The sequence below is a fragment of the Hemicordylus capensis genome, chromosome 2 (genome assembly GCF_027244095.1).
Source record: "Hemicordylus capensis ecotype Gifberg chromosome 2, rHemCap1.1.pri, whole genome shotgun sequence".
Classification (NCBI taxonomy): domain Eukaryota; kingdom Metazoa; phylum Chordata; class Lepidosauria; order Squamata; family Cordylidae; genus Hemicordylus; species Hemicordylus capensis.
The window spans coordinates 395,319,585-395,343,225 of record NC_069658.1 but is presented as its reverse complement, the minus strand read 5'-3'; the positions used below and the strand labels follow the sequence as shown (position 1 = coordinate 395,343,225).

Genomic DNA, 23,641 nt, shown 5'->3' with positions numbered 1-23,641 from the left:
AAAATGAAGATGCAAAAATATTATGGGACTTCCGACTACAAACAGACAAACATCTGCCACACAATACACCAGATATAACTGTAGTCGAGAAGAAAGGAAAACAAGTTGAAATAATCGGCATAGCAATACCAGGGGATAGCAGAATAGAAGAAAAGGAAATAGAAAAACTAACAAAATACAAAGATCTACAAATTGAAATTGAAAGGCTGTGGCAGAAAAAGACCAAAATAATCCCTGTGGTAATTGGTGCCCTAGGTGCAATTCCAAAACAACTTGAAGAGCACCTCAACACCATAGGGGTCACACCATCAGCCAATTACAAAAAGCAACTTTACTGGGAACCACCTATATTCTGTGACAATATCTATAACAATAACAGCAACAACAGTGATAATAAAATTCAGCCATCCCAGGTCCTTGGGAAAGACTCGATGACTGGATAAGGACTCGATGACTGGATAAAACAAACCAGTCAATAACACCTGTCTGACTGTGTAAATAAATAAATAAATATTATTATTATTATTATATTATTATATTATAATATTATAATATTATAATATTATATGAACCCGGGGAGACCCGAGTTCAACTCCCCATTCAGCCATGATACTAGCTGGGTGACTCTGGGCCAGTTACTTCTCTCTCAGCCTAACCTACTTCACAGGGTTGTTGTGAGGAGAAACTTAAGTATGTAGTACACCACTCTGGGCTCCTTGGAGGAAGAGCGGGATATAAAATATCCTAGTCCAGCACTCTAACCACTACACCACGCTGGCTCTCTCCCTTGAGTGTGGTCTTGGGTGAAGTGAACCTTTGATCCAAAAGTTTCTAAGAGTTGCTTTGCACACAACAGAATAATCACCATACTGCATGATCTCTGCGTGTGAACCTTAAAAAGATGCTTGCAGGGGATTCAAAATGTTCCCCCAAACCACCCAAAATCTTACCTTTCATGGCTATTCACCTGCCAGCAGTGTTATATTCACCACTTGTTCCTCACAGTGTACTCTCAACCAATCAAGAATCGTGCAGTGAGTGTGATGACGATCTGGCACCTCGTAGCCAGTCAGATCTGGCTACATGGTGATATCACCAAAGGCAAACAAAGCCCTTACGCTGCCCTCACTCCTGAACAAGGGAGAGAAGAGGGAATTCATCCCTATTGCCAAGGTAATCATGCCCACGTTCTCCATCTGAGCAAGACAGGGAGCATCAATCCACTTGCTTCAGCAAGTGAGGAAAAATTCCCATTTCCCCTTCAACTTCTGCCCATGCACAATAGTGCGGGGGGCACTTTCACTCCTTTTCACACACCCTGTGAAGGACTGACAAAATGGAGGGGTGCTTTTGCAAGGGACAAAAAGGCTCACCAAAAAGCCATCCCATTTCACCCAGCAGCATGAAATCACAAACTGCAGAGAGGAAGAGAGCTGGTCTGGTGGTAGCAAGCATGACTTGTCCCCTTAGCTGAGCAGGGTCCACCTTGGTTGCATATGAATGGGAGACTACATGTGTGAGCACTGCAAGATATTCCCCTCAGGGGATGAAGCCGCTCTGGGAAGAGCATCTAGGTTTCAAGTTCCCTCCCTGGCAGCATCTCCAAGATAGGGCTGAGACAGATTCCTGACTGCAACCTTGGAGAAGCTGCTGCCAGTCTGTGTAGACAATACTGAGTGAGATGGACCTATGGTCTGACTCAGTATATGGCAGCTTCCTATGTTCCTATGAACTTGCCAATGTATTCACTAACTACTCACATTTATCCCTTGCCTCTTTCCTTTCCTCCCTACATTTCTCTTCTTTTAATGTCTTTCTTGCTGCAACATGTAGACTGTAACCTCCTAAAGGCAGAGATCTGTTTTTCCTTATGTCTTTCTGTAGACACCTGTAAAGGGGCACCAAGACAACTACCAAATTCTCTATCCCTGCTATCAAATAAATAAATAAATAATGGTGACCTATTGCAGAATCTAGTGGTGCAGGCAGAATTCTGAGTCTTGGCTTGGATTTAAAAATTGTGGAGAGAGCCTTAATCACAGGGCAGAACAGTTCTGATAAAGGTTCAGAAGGAAGAAAGCACTGGAGTGAGGCTTTTGGAGATCATATCATCAGCTGACCATCAGCTGCTTTCTCCTGCTCCTACATGCTTTTTCTTCACACATGACTTCTTCTCCACCTACACTGCTATTCAACTCTTCATCTCTACCACCACTCACCACTCCATCTAATCATTTTAAGAAAACATGTCGGATCTGAAGAATTCTGGCTGCATGTTTATGTCCAAATGCAGAACATCCAAGTGTACAGAAAGGCAGGCCACCTATCTTAACCATGAACAAAGCCCTCACATTTAATTCACCACCCCTCTCAACACAGAAAAGCTGTAGATTTCATTGTAAATATAAGCTGCAAATCCAGTTCTAATTTCTGATGCATACCAATAGTTGTGAGCTTAAATTTGTACCATTAAATAGCCTGTTGCCCATGCTAACCTGTAGAAAGTGTTGTTTGTGGGCACACTTGGAGGTGTCTTGCAGTCTCTGCCCACCATGGGGAGGTAGCCATGGGTCTTGAAGTAGCTCTCTGCTCCAAGGGCAATGATAGCCACACCATCCCGGACTTTTTGCCTTAGGCTCATTTTCCAGCTCTCAGTTACCACACTGATGAGACCAATAGGGAAAGAGGTGGGCGGGGCATCCATGTTTCCCACTGTCAGACTAGGCACAATCCAGATATAGCCAGGTCCAATCAAGCCAGCTTGCTCTGCCACTTGGAAGAGGTATTCTGCCTCCTCTCGGGAGCAGTACACAATCATCACCTGAGCCTCGATCTGACGCAGCAATCTTTGAACATTGCAGTTGCTCCCATCCTGGGTCATCTCGAAGGTCAGGACATCCTGGATTTTCCAGCCAAAATAGCTGGCATCTGTGAAGGACCGTATCACATCCAGGAAGACACTGTATCCTGGGTACAAGCTGGTGATGACAGCAAAGGAGCTCCAATCATATTCCTCCAAGACTTTGAAGATCACCTGGATCTGCTGCTCAATTGAAACACCCAGTTGTAGAAAGGCAGAGCCAGGCTCCTAGAAGGAGAGAAAAGAATGAATTAGCCACAGGTAGCTTTTTAAGCAAGCAGTCTGTAATGTTTGACTTGATCAGTACTCAAAATGGTGGCCATGATCACCACCTGTATATAGGAAGTTCAGGGCAGGGCAGGGGGAATGCCACTCCTGAGAAGCAGCTTCCCCCATGACCTCCCCCAGTGCTGGACCACTGTGGGAACTTGAGGGACCTGAATATATTCACACACAGACACAGACACAGACACAGACACACAACATCAATATACATAAACTGTAGTTCCTGAGGGGATCACTTCCATTTATGTTTGGATGGAAGCATTACTGTGAAAACCACCACTATTTTTATCTCAGAAATCTTAACAGGTGGTTCAAACTTTGTCCCCATTTTCTAGTTCCGCATTAGTCAGTCACTCCTGTATCAGTTATTCCAGCTTGTACAACCGAACAAAGGGAGTGGGGGAAGCAGGATGACCGAAAATGTGTTTCTGCCACTCATGATTAACTCCCCTATGCAACTTCCTTCAGGCCTCTGCTGCACAAAGGAGCCCTGGCAACATCTTCCCATGGATTCAATTGCTTACCCCCCCCCCCCGCCCCACAATTTCCAAAATATTCTTCAGGGGAACGTCACATACACTAATGAAATAGAAACCGTCACCTCTTCCTTTTGTGACAGGATCTCCTTGTAAAACCTTCTGCACAGTACCCCATACCCAATACTGCTACTCAATGAAAGGTTTTCTAGACAATCAGTCAAGATAGTGAGGAGATTTATTCTCATTCTAAGTGTATCAGCCACCATGATTAAAATTCTACAGTATTAAAACAAATAGGGAAAAATCACTTCAAGAATGCACTCTATTAAATTATATTCTTCAGTATATAAAAGAAAGGAAAGATTGTGCCGTTGAGTCGGTGTTGACTCCTGGCGACCACAGAGCCCTTGTGGTTTTCTTGGTAGAATACAGGAGTGGTTTACCATTGCCTTTCTCCCTCACAGTATGAGATGATGCCTTTGCCATTGTCACTGAAGTGAGCATCCACCTCCAGCACCTTACTATATCGCTGCTGCCCGATATAGGTGACTACAAATATATATTTACTAGGCACAGTCTGGGAAGCACACCAGCAGGGATTCGAACTAACAGCTTCTTGATCCCTAGGCAAGCTACTTCCCTGCTGCGCCACCACGGTTGATTCTTTAGTATATACTGGCCCGATATATCCATTACCCCTTTTCAAGCTAGCTAACTCCCCTCCTCATCCCCAGCTGGCCCTCTCATTAGCACATCTTATTTGATCCGTGTTCATCTTTCAGACGCTTAATAAATAGATTTCTGAAGAAAATTGCATGATTCTGCAGAGGAAGTCATTGCAGTTTCATACACATACACACATACACACACTCAAAAGAAACTTAAAGCAGTCCCAGACAAGATAAAACTTCAGGTAACACAGATTTAGTAAGGACATGAATTAGTAGTGAGGGTGAAACAAAATCTGTCCTGGAATCTGAGATGGCAGCCGAAGGCATGTGGGTGTCGTGTGCAAAAGCAGGACATCCCTTCAGAAGAAAAAAAAGGTGAGTCCCAAACAGCAGCAGCAGTGACAAAAATGCACAACACTAAACATATTGCTCTGATCAAAGCTAAGTCAGCCAAGACCTTGAAGAAGAACCTTCCTTGAAAAATGAGCATTCCGTGAAATTAAACCACTAGGAGGCATTTTGCTGCAAATCTACTTGGTTCCTCAGCCCCCAGTGTGGCACAAAAAGACTTCCACAAGCAGGTGAGTGCACTAGAAAAAGCTGCAGAGCCTGCAAGGAACCCTAGTGAACATTTTGGTTTCCCAGCTGCCTGCCCTTATCAAACAGTCTATGTGACTGAAGCCAAAGATAAAGACACTAACACTCACACACACACACACACACACACACAGAGAGAAACTTAATATACACATACTTAAGCAGAACTTACAATGCTCTGCAACACTGAATATGCCCAACAGAAGCGTCACAAGGCTGGAGTGGGCCCTGGGACAAGTGAAGATGGGCCCCTTCCCACCTTCTTCTTCAGAGAGGGGCAAGGAGAAAAGCAAAAAGTAAGCTGTCACCCAGTTAGTGGGGCGCCCCTCCTGCAGGGGTCTAGAGACATTTGTCACACACACACACACACACACACACACACACACACACACACACACCACTTGGTCAATTGCAGCTATGCCCCTGATGCCCAAGTAATTGACACAGCTATCTTAATAGCTGGAACATGGTGGTGAGAAATTGGGTACGTTCTGAAAGTGCAGTTCCTGTGCATGGCAAAAGTCTAGCCACAGGGCCTTCTCACACGATCCCCCTGAATTTGTAAAAATGGTTCTGTGAGAATAATGTCATTGCCCCTTACATGCAAACGTGTGAATTATATTGCAAGCCACAGGTGGAACTCTTAGATCAGACACATGGTCAAACATTCACATGTCATGTGTATGTAGTAGTGCATTAACTCCTCAATGACCATGTTCCCCCAGGCTGATGCTTGGTCTTGATTACACTGGGCAGCGGGCAGGCATGAATGCAAGAGAATTCATGACAGTGGCACTCAAGAGAATTGCTTTGGATTTTGCCATTCATGTTCCACACACAGCTGCTAAGATGAAAGCTGGTGGCTTGAGACAGTCTGGAGTTAGACCAAGGGACGGGGATGGGGTAGGATTCTGTCCAGTCACAGGGGCTGATGGAAGACCTACAGAGAGTATATTAAAATGTTTGCCTAAGCATCAATTCATTGCATCACTCCCTTGCTTCCAAGGAATGCCCTGTGCCAGTAGCTCAGGAAGTGTGGAGTCCCTTGAAGCCTTAAACCATCAGCCATTGGTTTTTTTAAAAAAAATCTCTCTCTCTCTCTCTCTCTCTCTCTCTCTCTCTCTCTCTCTCTCTCTCTCTCTCTATATATATATATATATATATATATATATATATCCAGGGCTTGGAGGAAAAAAATAATTAAGTGTTGAGGGACAGTTGAAAGCTCCCTGGAAATTGGAGATGCTTTTTGACAATCACAACAGTGAAAGCAAAAGGAGCATGTAAACATTATGAGGCAGGAGAGAACTTTAAGAAATCAAATGGCCTTTTTCAAGAGCACTCCAAGAAAGTTTCTAAACACCAAGCCAATTCTGAATCAAATCGAGGGGAATTCTCTTGTCGCTTTTATAATGGTGATCGGTAATATCCCCATGAAAGCCATTATTTGCACTGTAAATTACAACCCTACAATGAATTACAGAGTGTTCTTCATTGCAAAGCCCGGGAGCCAGTGGCTGGTCCGTGAATTTTTTGTTTTTTTTAAAAAAACATTCAATAAAACAATAGGTACCTTTAGCCCCTTCGGGGGGCTTGCTGAGGCCACAGGGTGGGTGGGTGTCCGTGCGGGTTCTCTCTCCCCCCACCGGTCATCCTGATCACCGCTGCGGTCCGCTGCGGTCGGGTAAATAACCATTTCCGGCCCTTTTGGGCCTCCGTATGAGTGCAGCGCCGTGCTCATACGGAGGCCCGAAAGGGCCGAAAATGGTTATTTACCCAGCCGCGGTGGGCTGCGGTGGTGATCAGGATGGCCAGCGGGGGGAGAGGGAACCTGCACAGACCCCACCCCGGGCAGCCTCAGCAAGCCATCCGAAGGGTCTAAAGGTACCTATTGTTTTATTTAATGTTAAAAACAAAAAACAAAAAATTAGTGGACCAGCCGGACCAGACCCGGCAGTTCGGTTCTGGTCCGAAGGAACCAGGGGTGGTGGTGGTTCGGTTCGACCCCGAACCCCCGAACCAGAACGCCGGAACGGTTTGCACATCCCTATTCGGAAGTCTGGCGTTTGAGCCAGTCCAGAGGTGGGGAGGGAGGCCTTTAAGGTTCAAGGAAGGTTCCCTTACCTGCCCCGGCACTTCCCCCCCACCAGTGCTCTCCCCAAAATTGCTGTTGCGGGACTGCAGCATAGCTCCCTGCAGCCCTGGTTACTGTCATACCAGAAGTTGCCAACATGTGTGCATGTGTGCCGTGCACAACATTTCGTTTACTGATTGGATTCCTTTGCAGAGATCTGTCAAATAATTAAGCATCACATTTGCAGTGCTACAAGCAGCGTTGTTGGTGCCTATTGGCCATGCTGCAGCCCCCTATCCCCAGAGACCACCCCACTCACCCATACTCCACTCCTGCTCCTCTCCACAGGAGCAACAGCAACAGTGGTTGAGTGAGCCCTTCCTCGCTGCTGCCACCGCCATGGCCTCTTATTTCCCTCAGGCCACTGACAGGCCCGGGCCCATTCCTTGCCTGCCTGCCTCCCTCCACCTATGGCCTCGGTAGCCCCAAATAGCAGCAGTGGTTGACTGGGCCCTTCCTTGCTGCCAATAGGTGCCACCATGGTCACTCGTTCCCCTCAGGCCACTGACAGGCTCAGGCCCATACCTCACCCTTTGTTCTTTCTCTCTTCCCTTCCCTTCTTCTTCTCTCTTTCTGTCTCCTCCACTCACTCTTCCCCTCTGTCTTTCTTCTCCTCCCTTCCCCCCTCCCTTCCTGAATTAACAGATCTTGTTCATCTTGTTTCCTCATCTAATTCAAATAACAGCAGCCTTTTTCTCCTGAAGGGGCTCTTTCGTCAATCATGATCCCTCTCTTTGCAGACCCCTGCACACACACACTCTCTCTCTCTCTCTCTCCTCTACAATCAAGAACATCTTCCAGCCAGTAATAGTTGCATTCCAACTGACCTTAACCATCACAGACTCCTCCTCCCTATCTGCATATGGAATCCCCACTGCCCAATCACCATGGTGCCACAGGCTCCTCCTCCCTATCTGCATGTGGATTCTCCACTCCCCAATCACCATGGTGCTTCTGCTCACGAACTCTCGCAAGAGCTGCCACGCACAGGATTAGCCATGGGTATGCCTTGGAGAATTAGATAGATAGATAGATAGATAGATAGATAGATAGATAGATAGATATAGTGAAAGCTTGATTGGACAGGGTATACATTTGGAATGAAGTGTTCCCATTAAAAGTGGATTGGGAGAAAAGTGAGCATGCTTTCACATGCATTACACTATTTCCAGTTGCATCCTTGAAACTGTAAACACTGGATACTCAGAAAGGTTCCCCAGTGTGTAATCCATGCAGCATTTGTGACCTGCTGCTGACGCACATCATAAGTGGGTGGCTGGAGGAGGAAGAGGAGGGGGCGGGAGGGAGGGAGGGAGGGAATGCAATACAGTCATTACTGCATGTTTCTGAAAGACATGCTCTGAGTGAACTTCTGGTTTTGCCTCCTCGGAAGGAGACAGTGCATGATTTTGAGGAGGGCAAGGAAGACTATTTTTTGCAATGTACTGGGCAATAGGCAGGTTATGTATCATAACAAATGTCCATATTTTAAGCATCAGTTGGAGTCTGCTTTTTTAAAAAAAAGTTTTTTCAACCTTTTGATGCTACACTTCTTTTCTTTGGACTCATTACTGCATTAGCCTTTCTCTAACACTCTTAAATAGTGAGTTAAAAGCATGACCTGGATTACATTGCTATAATGCTTGAAAAGAGACTGTGTGGGCAGCCAACATGTCAGAAGGCTTTAGTACATGACACTGTCAGGACTGCTAAAAAATAACTTCAGGGTTTTTGAAAAAAAGGCTTCCCAATGGCATAGTACATTCAGGACCATGGAGAGCACTACAGTTCTACATCAGGACTGTGCTCACACTGCCTTCCTCAACAACTACAGCAGCCTGATTCACAGGGTAAAATTATATCTGATGACGGCAGGCACATGTTTTCTTTCACTTGCCTCCTCCATTTACATGCAAACTGCAGGGTGGGGATATTCAGCAGTGAAATATTATGAATATTTATATACCACTTTTCAACAACAGTTCACAAAGCAGTTTACATAGAGATGATAGATAGATAGATAGATAGATAGATAGATAGATAGATAGATAGATAGATAGATAATAGAATGGATCCCTGTCCCCAAATGGTTCACAATCTAAACAAGAACCATAAGATAGACACCAGCAGCAGCCACTGGGGGGATGCTCTGCTGGGGATGGATACGGCCAGTTGCTCTGAGAGAGAGAGAAAGAAAGAGAAAGAAAGAGAGAGAGAGAGAGAGAGAGAGAGAATCACTACTTTAAAAAGGTGCCTCTCTGCTCTGTTAGCAGGAAAGCAGTTAGAAGAAAATAGCACAACAGGAAAGAGCAGTACCTCTCCTACGTATTCATCTCCTACGAATAATGAAGGCACCTGTACTGCTGGACTAAGGGTGTCCAGCAATACAGGTGGCCTTCATTATTCTAATGAAGGCCACCTTAGTCTACTAAGGGTGGACTAATACATCCTTAGTCCAGCAGCACAGGTGGCCTTCATTATTCACAGGCGTTCCGTTCCCGCCAATTTCCGTGGATAACGAAACCATGAATAACGAGACTTTGAATCTATGAGGATTGGGGGATTAGGTTCCTTGAGCTTAAAAACATACTTACAAAGCAGGGAGAGGGCAGAAATAAGGGTACAAAAGCAGAGTACTTTGTTCTCCAGGAATGCCCCCCAAATTGTCTTATTTTTCATTTTAAAACTTTTTTCAGGGGGGAAAAAAGCCACAAAATGACTCTGCACTTCAAAACGTTGGCTGGAAATGACATCAGAAGTCGTTTCCAGCCACACAAGAACCACAGAGAGTTCAAAATCACCTATATTTCATGCCGCAGATAAAGAAACTCGGTCTCTAAGACCCATCTGCAGATACATGAAACCGTGATCCATGAAACCACAGATAATGAGCGTCTCCTGTACATTTTGCACCTATGGACCTCCCAGATCCTCAGGTATTACCCATGGACCTCCATCCCATTTTTATAATATACTTTCATACGGCTCTAGTAAACACAAAAGAAAAAATACACTCTAACTCACTAGTAAAGCCTCACCTTCACTCACAAGTAGATTGCATCCTTACTTGTGAGTAGACCTACAACCTTATAAAGAAACCTTGCAGCCCTTTTTGAAGAATACACCTACTCACAAGTGAAGGTGAAGCCTACTCAAACCTGAGGGACTACTCACAAGCAAGGATGCACAGTCTCTTTGGGATTGTTATTACTTTATTCCGGCTCACCAGGGAACAAGTTAAAATCAGTGCAGCACAGATTTTCCATGGACCACTGGACCTACTCCACAGACCCCAGGTTAAGAACCCTTGTCATAGTCCATTGTTTCAGCTGCACTTCTTCATTTCTAGCTCACTTCCACTACTGGATCTTGGAACAGAAGCCAACATAGAGACTGAGGAATTGCCAGTGCTTCCGATGCAGAGCTGCTGCTGCTGCACTGCAGACTGGCATAGATCCATTGTGCGAATCTCCCCTGCCCCCAGAAGTGCTCCATGCAACCCAGAAATAGGTCCCTGAGGGCTGCGCAATCCTCAGATACCTACTTCTGGGTAGCACAGAACACTTCCGGAGCAGGGGAAATCAGCAAAAACTTTCCCTCTCTGCACAGTGGGCACACACACAGTGTGCAACACAGCAGCAGGGTCTACACAACATCAACTCTTCATTGGGAGTACTGGTGCTTCCTTAATCTGCATGTCAACCATTGAATAGTGGTCAGAGCAACTGAATGCAGCAAGGTAAGGTGCAGAAAAGGGAACTCCTTACCCACACTCCTCTACTATTAAAGTACAACCCAACCCCTACCTTTATATGCAAAGGGGACAGATACATCATCATCATCATCATTATTATTATTATTATTCGATTTCTATACTGCCCTTCCAAAAATGGCTCAGGGCGGTTTACAAAGAGAAATAACAAATAAGATGGCTCCCTGTCCCCAAAGGGCTCACATTCTAAAAAGAAACATAAGACACACACCAGCAACAGTCACTGGAAGTACTGTGCTGGGGGTGGATAGGGCCAGTTACTCTCCCCCTGCTAAATAAAGAAAATCACCACGGTAAAAGGTGCCTCTTTGCCCAGTTAGCAGGTATGATAGCCCTGTCAGGTCAGCCTTAGGAACATAGGAACCATATACTGAGTCAGACCATAGGCCCATCTTAGCTCACTATTGTTTACCCAGACTGGCAGCAGCTTCTCCAACGTTGAGGCAGGAATATTTCTCAGCCCTATCTTGGAGATGCCAGGGAGGGAACTTGGAACTTTCTGCTCTTCCCAGAGCAGCTCCATCCCCTAAGGGGAACATCTTACAGTGCTCACGCTTCTAGTCTCCCATTCATATGCAACCAGGGTAGATCCTGCTTAGCTAAGGGGACAAGTCATGCTTGCTGCCACAAGATCAGCTCTCCTTGTCCCATAGTCTGTTGGCAGGGTGGAAGTAGAGCTGACAGAGTATATGACGTTTCTACCAAAGACGGCAACGTTTGCCATGACTTCCCCTTCCCCATAATGTAGCTGCAGAAAAGTGTGGCATGTGCATTTCCTCACCCCCATCCAGATAAAGTATGCCTCCATTGCTGGCAGCCAGCCATCCTGACTAATGCTTGTGCAATGAACAAAGCTGCATTAGTGCAAGAAGATCATACAACTGCACTAAATCACAGGGACCTTCAGAACTGTGCACATGTTCCCTGCAAAATACTAGGTGTGCCGCAGGTTGTGCACCTTGTTGAATAAGCGCAAACACATTTGTTTTGGCACAACACTCATCTGGAATGCAAGGTCCAGACTTAACACAACTAGCTAGCGGAAGAGCCTTCTGCTGGTGCAATGTCCTTGCACAAGTGCAGCATCAGTCAGGCTGTTGGCCACTGTACAGTGGTCCCTCGACTTACGAAGTACTCGACATCCGAAGTTTTCGACGTACGAACAACAAAAATGACCGGAAGTCGTTGCCGGTTTAGATGCGGCTTCCTCGACTTACGAATTTTTAGATGCAGTATTCTCGACTTACAAATGCTTCCAGACCTCCGTGGGTGCGCTTTTCGACTTATGAAAATTTCGACCTACGAATGTGCGTTCGGAACGGATTAACTTCGTAAGTCGAGGGACCACTGTACTTTACAAGGGAGAGGAATTCAACATGGGGCTGGATTACTCTTTCCAGATGAGAAGAATATGTGCTTGGTTAGTGAATGTGAATAACTGACTGCATAAACAAGAGCAACCAAACACTGTGGTGTCTACTTGAACATAGCGAATTGTTCTAATCACGCCAAGAAGCCTTCTCTTCCCACACCACTGCAACCTCACACTTTGATGGGTCTGCAGTGGCGACATGACAAAAAGAAGAAAACCTCCTTCCATGACAACCTGGCCTGAGGAGGCAGCCACCACAGGGATCAATTTAAGAGAGCTCCCACATAGCAGCTGCTTGGGCATCTTGGCCCACTAGCTTTTCTAGAAGGCATGGTTTAATTTGGAAAGGGCCAGTAGCAATTTGCTGACAAAAATCAAGAGCCTTTTTGGCTGGAGCACAAGAGCTCGTTATGAGCCACCTGTGGAGGTTTCCTTGGATGGTTTTGTGAGCACAGGTTGACATGAGAATGAGGACTGATGGGGCCTGACAAAGGTGAAGAGGCCAATTCAACAAGATCCAGATTGGTTTTAATCACGTGTTAAAGGGTTTGTCCTCAGATGAGTATCACACATGGAAATCTGGTATCGGTCTCAGACAAACCAACCAAATTGTGCTGGCTGTGAACAAGCCTCAGAGAAACTTTACACATTTCCCTGTGAGCAGATGACAGTAACCATCACTGACACCCTGTGACGGGCAAGCAAGCTAAAAATAATTACCCAGTGCACAGTCCACCTGTAAGAAAGCGAAGTACCTTACAGCAGTCACTGCAATGTTCTTGCATGTGCCCTGAGATGGTGATTTAAGACACAAACCGTCCTTGGCTGGGATGCAACATGGGACTGGATTCTACTTTTGCCAGCCAGAGCTCAACAACAGAACTCCCAATTATGCTGAAGGGAATACGGATTATCACTTGTTTGAAACCCACATCAGTATTCACCGTATGGAAAAAAGTCAAGAACTTGTTGGTACTTGCTTTCAATAAGTCCAGAAATCAATAAAGAGGCAACACTCCCTGACAAACACATGGGCTACACACCTGCCTTTCCTCATATGAACCAAGACAGTCCATTTTTTCCATTTCAACCACACAGAAGATTGTCATTAGACATTCCTTAATCGAAGGAGGTCCATTTCCTTGCCAAGGCAGGTTTAGCAGCAGCCAACAAGTGATAAATCGTTGGTTGAATCATTAGTTGTAAGCTTCAGAGTTCCTATACAAGAATCATTTGTAATCTGAGAAGCATGACATAGGGTTCTATCCTTCCACAGGATGAGTATTTTAGATTATAGTCCACAGCCATGACAAATAGCATGGCAACATGCATAGGGGGGAAAACTCACTGGGTCTTTCCTCATCTTGCATGGCACATTTGACTGTATTCTGAAAGTCACATTTTAAATGGATGAAAGTAAACGTGTTCAGAGTATGGACTGCACTGAAAATGGTAGGATCCCCCAGTAGAGTCTAGTTCTTGGTGCATCCAAAGAGAAGATGTGCCATACATTAACTTACTTCTGCATCACATGCGACTCCCTTACAGATGAATACCTAGCATCTAGATTATAGGGTGCCACAAGCAGAGCGCAGGAGTCAAGAAGAAGCACCATATTTCTTGGTGTATGGCTAGCAAAATGTCAAGCACACAGCAGATCTCAAGCATGGCAGTGTTATTTCAGTTCAATCCTGAGGCAGAGCCCCAATACCGTCTTCAGAGCACGAAAGCAGATTTCCCCTAGGATGCATCTGCCAGGACTGGGGCCCAAGAATTTCCCCTTCTTGAGGAGCCCATGTGGTCAGATTCTGAATGAAGGAGGTATAAGAAGTTCAAAAGGGGCAACTCTTCCATGAAGCAGGGCGAGGCTGTCGCCTCCAGCGTGGCTCTGTTGCCAGCCACCGGCCTGCAGGGGCACACTGCTCATTTTCACTTCCTCACTCTGCTGGGGCACACCTCTTCTTCTCACTCCCCGACTCGAGCTAGAGACACTCTGGCTGCCACCGCCTGGCCTGGCAGCATGGCCTGAGAATGCTGAGCACCCACCTGCAGATGTGGGGGCATCTTATTGTCCTTCTTCTCAGGCATCAACGTATCTGAGGTCTTCAACAGACCAAGTGCCCCGTTCAGACAATGATCTAAACCATGGTTTAGATCAGGGATTCTCAACGTGTGGGTCCCCAGATGTAATTGGACTTCAACTCCCATAATTCCCAACCAAAGGCCACTGGGGCTGGGAATTATGGGAGGTGAAGTCCAATAACATCTGGGGACCCACACGTTGAGAAACCCTGGTTTAGATGATGGTGAACAAGCGGCCGTGAGGCTCAGGCTCAGGCTATCCTCCTTCCCTCTCCCCCTTGATATGCAACAGAAGGAGAATGAAAGCTTTTGTTTTCATTTTAAGAATGGACTGCGGCTTCTGTTATTACAGACTTGGAGAAGTGTGACTTGTTCACTAAACAAAGTTAGAACAGGCCAGGATATCACATCACAGTTTGATCTTGGTTTGATATTCTGATTGGCTCCAGCACTAGTTTGTTAACAAAGCTATATGGGAGAACCTCGTTATATGCAGATTCTATATTCGCGGTTTTGCATATCCATGGGTGTCTAATTGACACCCGATTTCAATATCTGTGGATACAACATGGTTAAAACCCATGTATCCGTGGTTCCTAGAGGGCTGGAAGTGACTGTGGGGGTCACTTCCAGCTGTCATTTTTTCAATGGGAGCTATTTTGTGGCTCATTTCAGCAAAAGAAGAAGAAAAAAGGAAAATATCCACAATTTTGGGGGCTGTCTTGGACATTTGGGGGGCATTGCTGAATGCCAGGAGACCCACAAAGCACAGTAGGGCACTTTATTTGGCACATTTTGGTGTTTTTTTGGTGTGTGTGTTTTGAGTCTGGGAACCTAACCCCCATGTTCCCATAGACTCAATTACTCATTATCCATGGTTTTGTTACCTGCAATAATCTGCAGGAACGGAACCCCCATGGAGAATGAGGTCCACCTGTAGTTCCTTCAGAGAGGAAGAACAGAGAGTTGCATTTTGTCCTTAATGTGAAAATATAAAATGTCCACTCTCTTCCTTTTGCGCATGGGGGCGGTGGGTGGGGGGAGACTGAATTCACTTCAAGAACTCTGTGTGGGCAGACAAGAATCCTTCCAGAATCCCCAGCTGTTGCAACACGAGACCCTAAGGCACCTCTCCACTTGTAGGAGAGCTCCTAGATCAGGAGCTCACCAATACTCAACCCAATTGCAAGGCAGCATCTGAAGAACTAATGAGAAGTAGAGTTTCCAATTGTGTTAGTGGCCATGCTCCTGTGCACTTTAACAGCATCCCAGTGTGGAGGAATTAGCAAATGGAACTTTTCTGATTACATCACCTGTGTGTCTGACTGCTGTTACAAGCAGAAGAACAGAGTCACTAAAAATGCTGGCAACCCTAATGAGAATCTCCCTAAGAGGCAAAGCACTGGCAAAATTGCAAGCTTTAACTACATAGTGAATACCGTAGCATTTGTAAGAGCAGGATCAAGGCTTTCATTTGCCACCAATTAAAACCACAGTACATACCTGAGGCACAGTGGGGAAATGCTTGACTAACAAGCAGAAGGTTGCCGGTTTGAATCCCCACTGGTATTTTTCCCAGACTATGGGAAACACCTCTATTGGGCAGCAGTGATATAGGAAGATGCTGAAAGGCATCCTCTCCTACTGCATGGGAGATGGCAATGGTAAACTCCTCCTGTATCCTACCAAAGACAACCACAGGGATCTGTGGGCGCCAGGAGTCTAAATCGACTTGATGGCACACTTTACTTTACTTACATACCTGAGGTGCAACACCATCAAGGTAGCCAGTTTCAAGGCAGGAGCTGATGAGACCATTACCTTCATTGGCCCAGCTCTCCACCATCTGAGCCTTGCTCCAGGATCCTTGCTGTTGGGTTGACTTAGACCCTTGTTTGGTGGGTTTCTTGGAGCTTGCACACCCCTGGGCTGCCTGGATACTCCAGACTCTGCTAGATTCCCTAGTCAGACCCTGCCAGCCATTCTAGCTGCCCATCCTGCAACTCTCAACTTTCACTTGTGGGGTTTAATTGTTTGAGAGAAGCTAAGGCCAGGAGAGTTATTCATTGCTCAACAGGAGTCATACTCTTTGGTGATATAAACTTCCACAGGCTGGTTGACCCCAATTGAGTTATCCTACTTTATGCTAAGAAGCTGTTACAAATATCATTCCATACCTATTCCCAGCCCAGTTGCCCAGAATAAGAAAGAGGTTTCACCTTAGGGGTCAGGACCACTGCAGATCCTCCACTGATGCTGATGATAGGTACGTGGGTCTGGGACGAGATGAAGTCAAGAATCTGTGCCACAGCCTCTGTACCGATGTTGTCCTCAAAGACAATCCCATGGATCTTCGTGCTGGCAAGGATGTCACAGATTTGGGTCAAAAGAGTGCTGGGGTTAGTGTCATTCACTACTACTGTGACTGGGTGGATCTCCAGAGGCATGCCCAGGAAGCTTTGGTGTGTCAGCCGGCTGCGGATGTGCTCAGGGAACGAAGAACCTCCAAAAACCACAGCCACGTTTACTGGTTCCCTGGAGGTTGGCACTGGCAATGAAGAATCCATTAGGACAACGGAACAGCCCAGCACCATGGACAGCACCAGGGTGTTTGTCGGAGCTCTGCCCATGTCCACCATGGAGTCCCTACAGCAGGGAACAAAGATGGTTGGAAGAAGGAGTAACAACCAAAGGTTCAAGTAAAATAAATACAATAAGACCCCAAAGCAGAGCAGGAGTCAGCAGCAAGAACAGCACTAGACTCTGAGGGTTGTTTCACACAATGGGCAGCAACCAGCCTGGGTTGCCACTGAGTGTGCATGTGTCAAGAAGGCAATCCCAGAAAACAGCCCTTTCAAACACATACGTGTTGCAGTCACACCTGATCTTTTTCAGTTGTACACTTAATAAACCTTAGGTACTCAATGCAATATGTGAAGCAGTCCTGGATAATAAAGGAATGAGCACAGTTCTACTAGACTGCACAGAATAGTCACAGCAGGGTGTCCCAACCTATTTCACAACACCCAGAAAGAATAGCCACATTAGTCTGCTGTAGCAAAAACAACAAAGAGCCTTATGGCACTTTAAAGATGGATGTGTTCATTGTAGCACATGCCTGTGCTGTAGCTTACATGTGTTCGCCTTTAACACTTTTAATAAATGTGTTAGCCTAGCAACCAAGAGTCACAAGACTCAGTTGCTTCCAGCTAATTTAATTTAATTTAATTTAATTTAATTTAATTTAATTTAATTTAATTTAATTTAATTTGTTACATTTTATATCCTGCTCTTCTTCCAAGGAGCCCAGAGCAGTGTACTACATACTTGAGTTTCTCTTTCACAACAACCCTGTGAAGTAGGTTAGGCTGAGAGAGAACTGACTGGCCCAGAGTCACCCAGCTAGTTTCATGGCTGAATGGGGATTTGAACTCGGGTCTCTCCAGTCCTAGTCCAGCACTCTAGCCACCCTGACTTCTCTTCTAAACTAGCCACACTTGCATCATCTATTCCCTCTCTGTGTAGATCTCCCACTAACCTCCATCCCCCCTACAGTGCTTATCAGTCTGACTCTTGCCTTCTCATTTCCTCCTTCCCTGATCTCAACCATCTATCCTTACCAGAGTCTTGTACTTATTCTCTCACTTCTCAGAATCTGCCTTCTCTGCATCCTAGCATCCCTGTTCTCTAGCCACTCCTGCCTCTAACTTCCTTTTCAATCTCATCCCTTAGCCTCCCCTATTTCTGTACACAAACACTTTAAAGTTTTCTTCATCTCCCTGTCCTCCCCTTCAATCCTTCCACACCTCTATACTTCTGTCAGCCCAACTTCCCTCCACTGCCACCCAGTGGCCAATTCCCACAGTTTCTTCATTCCATCTTTCCCCTAAGTATTTGTTGCCTTCTCTCACACACTTTAAAAAATACTTAGCACTTAGCCATCTCTGTTCAGTCTCGCTGATACACTGTATTTTTGTTTTCTCAGCTAATGATGTTATGCAAAGCATTTTTACTCTCCTCTCATCTCTCGGTTAGAATAACTCTTCTAATCTTCATTTACTCAGAAAGGACTCCCAAGGTGGCATACAACAATGATGAAATACAAACAGGTTTCTACAGTCACAACTCTAACATGATCAAGGATTAAGTAACAATAAAAATCTGAAGGCCTCAAGCATCAACAATAAAGACAGGCAATCTACTGAGGAGAGTGAATCATCCAGCACTGAAGGCTTGTTTTCTCTTCTCAGATCTTCTTAAAAGTGAAAGAAAAGGGGTTAAATGAGCTACCCGGGTGAGGGACTTGCAGAGTCTGGGCGCCACAATGGGGCAGGCAAAGCCATGTAGGAGCAGACAGGCCTTTCAAAAACCTGGACTCAAATTCTGAACACTCTTCAACAGCAGCCCCACGTAGACTCATGCAGAGGGCAGGCAGAAGTAAAAAGAAAATGCAAACATCTTAAGGCTTCGCCCAGCTCACATCAAACATTTAAAAGGGGAAACTCTCCCAGCCCATCATTCATCTTTGCTACAAATCATCTCAGCTGTGCATTCAGTGCTCACTGACAACACTGCTGGCAAGAGAGTTTTGCCACCAGTCAATCACACACAGGATACTGGGGTTTCTCTCCCTCTTCTGCTGTGTGGCGAGGAGGATCAGCACACCTCTCCCGACCAGTGGAAATTCCCATAGAAATGCAGCCCCTAACATGACACGATCGAGATCTCTATTATCAGAGGTGGAAGAAGACGGAGTTAAAAGTCCCCCTTTCCGGGTCTATCTCCAGCCATCTGCTTGGGCAGCTGATCAAGTGCATTTGGCATTGATATTGCCACGTATTTGTTCCAACCATCTCGCACACACCTGCCTTTTCGGATAGGAAGGGTCCCTTAATATGTCACATTCTTGTGTGTGCATTTGGCTATTTTTATCCCCAAATATAATTAACCTATTTACTTATTTAATATATTTATATCCTGCCTTTCTGTATTGCTTCTGAGATGTCAGCAGCAGCTATTATCACAAAAATGTCAGAGTAATAATACAATATTAAAATTTAAATAGCAAAACACAGATAGCACATCAGATTTTAAAAAAACCAACTTTTAAAAGCCAAGTGGGTAACAAATCATGCAAGACAGCAGGAACAGATATATTTTCACTTGGTTTCTGAATGCCATTAAAGAGGGAGCCTGACATATCTCCTTGGGGCAGGGAATTTCACAGTCCAGAAGTTACCACAGAAAATACTCTCTCCTGTGTTCTCCACAACCATACCTCTAATGGTGATGGGACACACAGCAATGCCTTTCCCAACTATTTGGACCGACTCATATGGGAGATGGGTTTTTTAAAGTATCATGCTCCCCAGTCATTTGGGTTTTAAGCACAGTAATCAGCACTTTGAACTAGGTTTGGAAATGAACCAAAAATAACATGTAGTGCAAAATCTGGAATCTGTCACATGATCAGTTTCTGAGGTATTCCAGATTTCATTTTCACCCCCTGCACTCCACTACCCCCACCCCATTCCAAGTCCTTGTTATTGTGAAAAAGTGACACTGAAATTCAGCAGGGGACAGGGCCTGAGCTTCTCTTCCTACACAGATTCCTTTATACTAGCCATAGAACCCATAATTTCCCCGGTCCTAAAATTATTTAAAACTTAAACTTGTTTACAGTTAAGGAAGGGGAACATCAAGTAATGTATAGATGGGGAATGCCCTTTCAAATTACTCATGCTATTAACAGGGGAATGGATGACAATCCAAACCACAGGGGAAACATATCAGATGCAATAGTTCTGGGGTAATCCCCTTTCTGAATCACCTCCCACAGGACAGAGTTTGTTCAAACTTCAAAGAGAAGGGATGAATAATAGTACCCTTATTAGTGCTCAAGAGACAGGGATTAAATAAAGTCTTTTTTTACAAAAACAACCGGACCTACTAACTTTTCAGAATGGATAAACTTACATTTATGAGCCAAAATGTTACCTGATCAAAAGACAGAGAGCAGTCTAGTTTCTTTAGGAGAATTAAACCTAGTATTGGTTGTTTGCAAGAAACACACATTAATTTGAGATGAACACATGCTAATCGGAATGTTTAAAGGTCAGGTGTATACATCAGCTCTAGCTACTGAAACGAAGGGAGCTGCTATACAAATAATCCTCTGGAAAAACAATTTATTGAAATATGTTAATAGCAGATATCTTTTTATGAAAGAGATTTTAATTTATTTAGTTTGAGAGTAATTTATGCTGATATATATGCCCCAAATACAGGCTGGCTGGATTTATGGATAATTTTTTGAGATATCTTCAGTATTTTAGGGCAGGGATGTTGATATTAGTAGGAGACTTTGATATGGTGATGGATCTGAGATTTGACAAATTAAAAAATCAAGGCTTTCTGCTTACTAGTGAGGCTCCTTGAAATCTTAAGGAGTAGAAAATAGATGATGTCAGGAGAGAGGTTAATCCTGGGGCGCAAGATTGTATCTTTTTACTCAAACAGACATTAAGTCCGAGACTAGAATTGACTATCTTTTTCTCTCACCCTTTATTCTTACAAAAGTTTGTGAGGTAGATATTGATGCAGGGGAAACTGCAGACCATACACTCCTTGTTATGATATAGTACGGACAAATTCAATCAAATACAGAAGGCAGGGAACTACAGTACATATACAAAATTATTTCAGAGAGAATATGGGATCAATTGAGAATAAAGTGATATTGTGGAGTGCCTTTAAGCCAGCGATAAAGGGTTCATTAATTTTTGCAGGAGCACATAAGAATAGGAAACAATAGGAGGCAAGGAATATAACTAGAACAAAGTGAAGTGTATTAGACATAAAACAGACTTATCCAATGATATCGTGGCACAGTTAACTGCAAAACAAGGCCCATGTCCTAACGCTGCACATGAGCAATGAGCAACTTTGCAGTAGTGCAAGAAGATGACATCGCTGTGCTAAACCACAGGGATTTGCAGAACTGTGCTATTACGCTATTGCACAAAAGTCCCCTATAAATCATACGAGGTGTGCCACAGGCTGTGCACCTTGTTGAGCAAACACAAACATGTTTGCAGTAGCACAAGACCAATCTGGACTGCAAATACCAGGCTGAGCGCAGCTAGCCAGCTCCACAGCCTTGTGCTAGCACAGCGTTAGTCAGGATGCTGTGACAATAAGTTGGATATGCTGGCATTTCTGAGACAGAGGTATTTTGAAGCAGGGTCAAAAATGGTTGGGCTGCTCAGTTCATTAAGAAGCATCACTGGGGATTTAATTAATAAAATAGAAGTGAAACAGGAATGTGTGTTTTTTGCCCTCACCTGAAACCATCTACAATTGCTTAAGGCCTCTGATGAAGATAATATGGGAGCATTCAACACTGTGTTAACACAAGGATAGTAAAAGTAAAGTGTGCTATAGAGTCAATTTCGACTCCTGGCGCCCACAGAGCCCTGTGGTTTGACCATTGCCTCCTCCCATGCAGTATGAGATGGTATCTTCCTATATCGCTGCTGCCCGATATAGGTGTTTCCCATAGTCTGGGAAACATACCAGTGGGGATTCAAACCAGCAATCTCTGGCTTGCTAATCAAGTCATTTCCCCACTGCACCATTAGGTGGCTTAACACAATAATAGATAATGTGAAATTAAATAAGTCTCCAGGCCCAGAGGAACTGCCTGCAGAATTTATAAACAATGTAAAACTATACGGATACCTAGACTAGTACTTTTTAATTATGCCAATAAACATAACTGTATCCTCACAAGATGGAAGAATGCTAGAATTGTGCTTATACTGAAAGAAAGTAAGGATCCTACTAATATTGCATAATATAGGCCAATTTCTCTTTTGAATATAGATTATAAAAATTATAGCAACGGTATTGGATTTAATAATATAATAGGAAATTATGTTTTACCAGACCAGAATGGCTGTATTGCAGGGAAAGAAAATAGATGATGAATGTAAGAAGGGCAATTAAGATGATTGGCAATAGTCTCTGTACTGGAACCCTAACCCTTTCTAGTGTCCTTAGATGCAAACAAGACCTTTGATAGGATGGAGTGGCCCTATTTATTTGATGTTTTAGAAGCTTTTAAGTTAATATGGAGGCTCTAACTTTTAGCAAAGCAGATTTGTGCATCTCCAACAGCTAGTTATTAGTACAAGTCTTATAAAGACGTTCTCATTAATTCATGGTACCAGGCAAGGATATATTTTGCCACCTCTGTTATTTGCATTAGCCTTGGAGCCCTTGATGGCTACAATTAGGACAGATAAGAACAGGTACAAAGCAGTTTAAGTTCACACTTGGTGCTGACAATCTCATGCTTCAACTGTAATGGCTGGACAAATCAATAGCATTAACTGAAACCCCAACTTCCGAACCATGGGTTAGGAGGCTCTGAGGGGACTCACCGGAAGCCCTCGCACAACTGTGGTTCCAGAGGACTAATACCTGCAAGCACTGCTCGTATTTCAGAAGTGCTCCATAGGACAGGGAACCCATTGCTGAGGGTCAGTGATGTGTGTCCATTCTTAAAGAGCACTTCTGGAGCGTGAACAGCACTCAGATGTATTAGCCCTCTGGTGCCACAGCGTGTGTGGAGGAGGACTGGGGGAGTTGTGCAAAGGTCCCTGCTGCATCCTTGCACAGTCTCCTAATCCTCGGCTTGGTGTTTGGTAGTCAGCCACTGATCTCACAATCCTGGGGTCGAAGGATAGCCCATAAAAACAATACATAAATAACACCACCCTTTTCAGTTGCTAGAGCCTTCCTCACAGATATATAACATTAATAAAAACAAGCCTGAAATAATTCCATTAAATATAGCTATACAAGAGCATACTTTGGCCCTGAATTACCTGGGTGCGATGCAGGCTAGACCATTTGTAAGCTATTTGGAAGTAAAACTCTCAGCAAATCTTCAACCATCAGTTAGAATTAATTATTCAGATATTATAAATAAGATTTCGATACCTGACTCATCAAAAGCGGAGTCCTGAGGTCCTAGCAGTGCCCACCCTTCAAGTGGTGACTCTGTCATTGCCCTCTCCTGCCCTCCCCATCCTTCAGAGTCCCTTGTGTGTGTGTCCCCTGCAATGAAGCCCATTCATGGATGGAGAGGGTGGGAAGAGACAATGACCAAGTCAGTTGCTCAGCCAGGTGACTCACTTTAGCCCCATTCACACATTATGTTAAACACTCATACAATGAGTGTACAGTGTACACAGGTACAGATCTGTACATAGGTACAATGATTCACAAGTAACATTGAACACAGGTACAGCAGTACACTTCCTATCTGTATCATGCATTTAAGGGGCCAGCACCCAGGTTTGCTTTAAAAATGAACCCAGGAA

The 23,641-nt window shown here is 44.6% G+C and overlaps 1 protein-coding gene across 2 annotated transcripts in view; it reads right to left on the bottom strand.

The window, feature by feature from the left end:
* Positions 1-23,641, bottom strand: part of GRIN2C (glutamate ionotropic receptor NMDA type subunit 2C) — a 123,595-nt gene that overhangs the window by 51,530 nt on the left and 48,424 nt on the right. For both annotated transcript variants that reach the window (XM_053291083.1, XM_053291084.1), the window contains exons 2-3: positions 16,472-16,898; positions 2,496-3,088 (exon numbers count right to left, since the gene is read on the bottom strand). In XM_053291083.1, coding sequence (XP_053147058.1) covers positions 2,496-3,088; positions 16,472-16,891 — 1,013 coding nt within the window. In that variant the 5' untranslated portion in view covers positions 16,892-16,898. The remainder of the gene's footprint in view (positions 1-2,495; positions 3,089-16,471; positions 16,899-23,641) is intronic.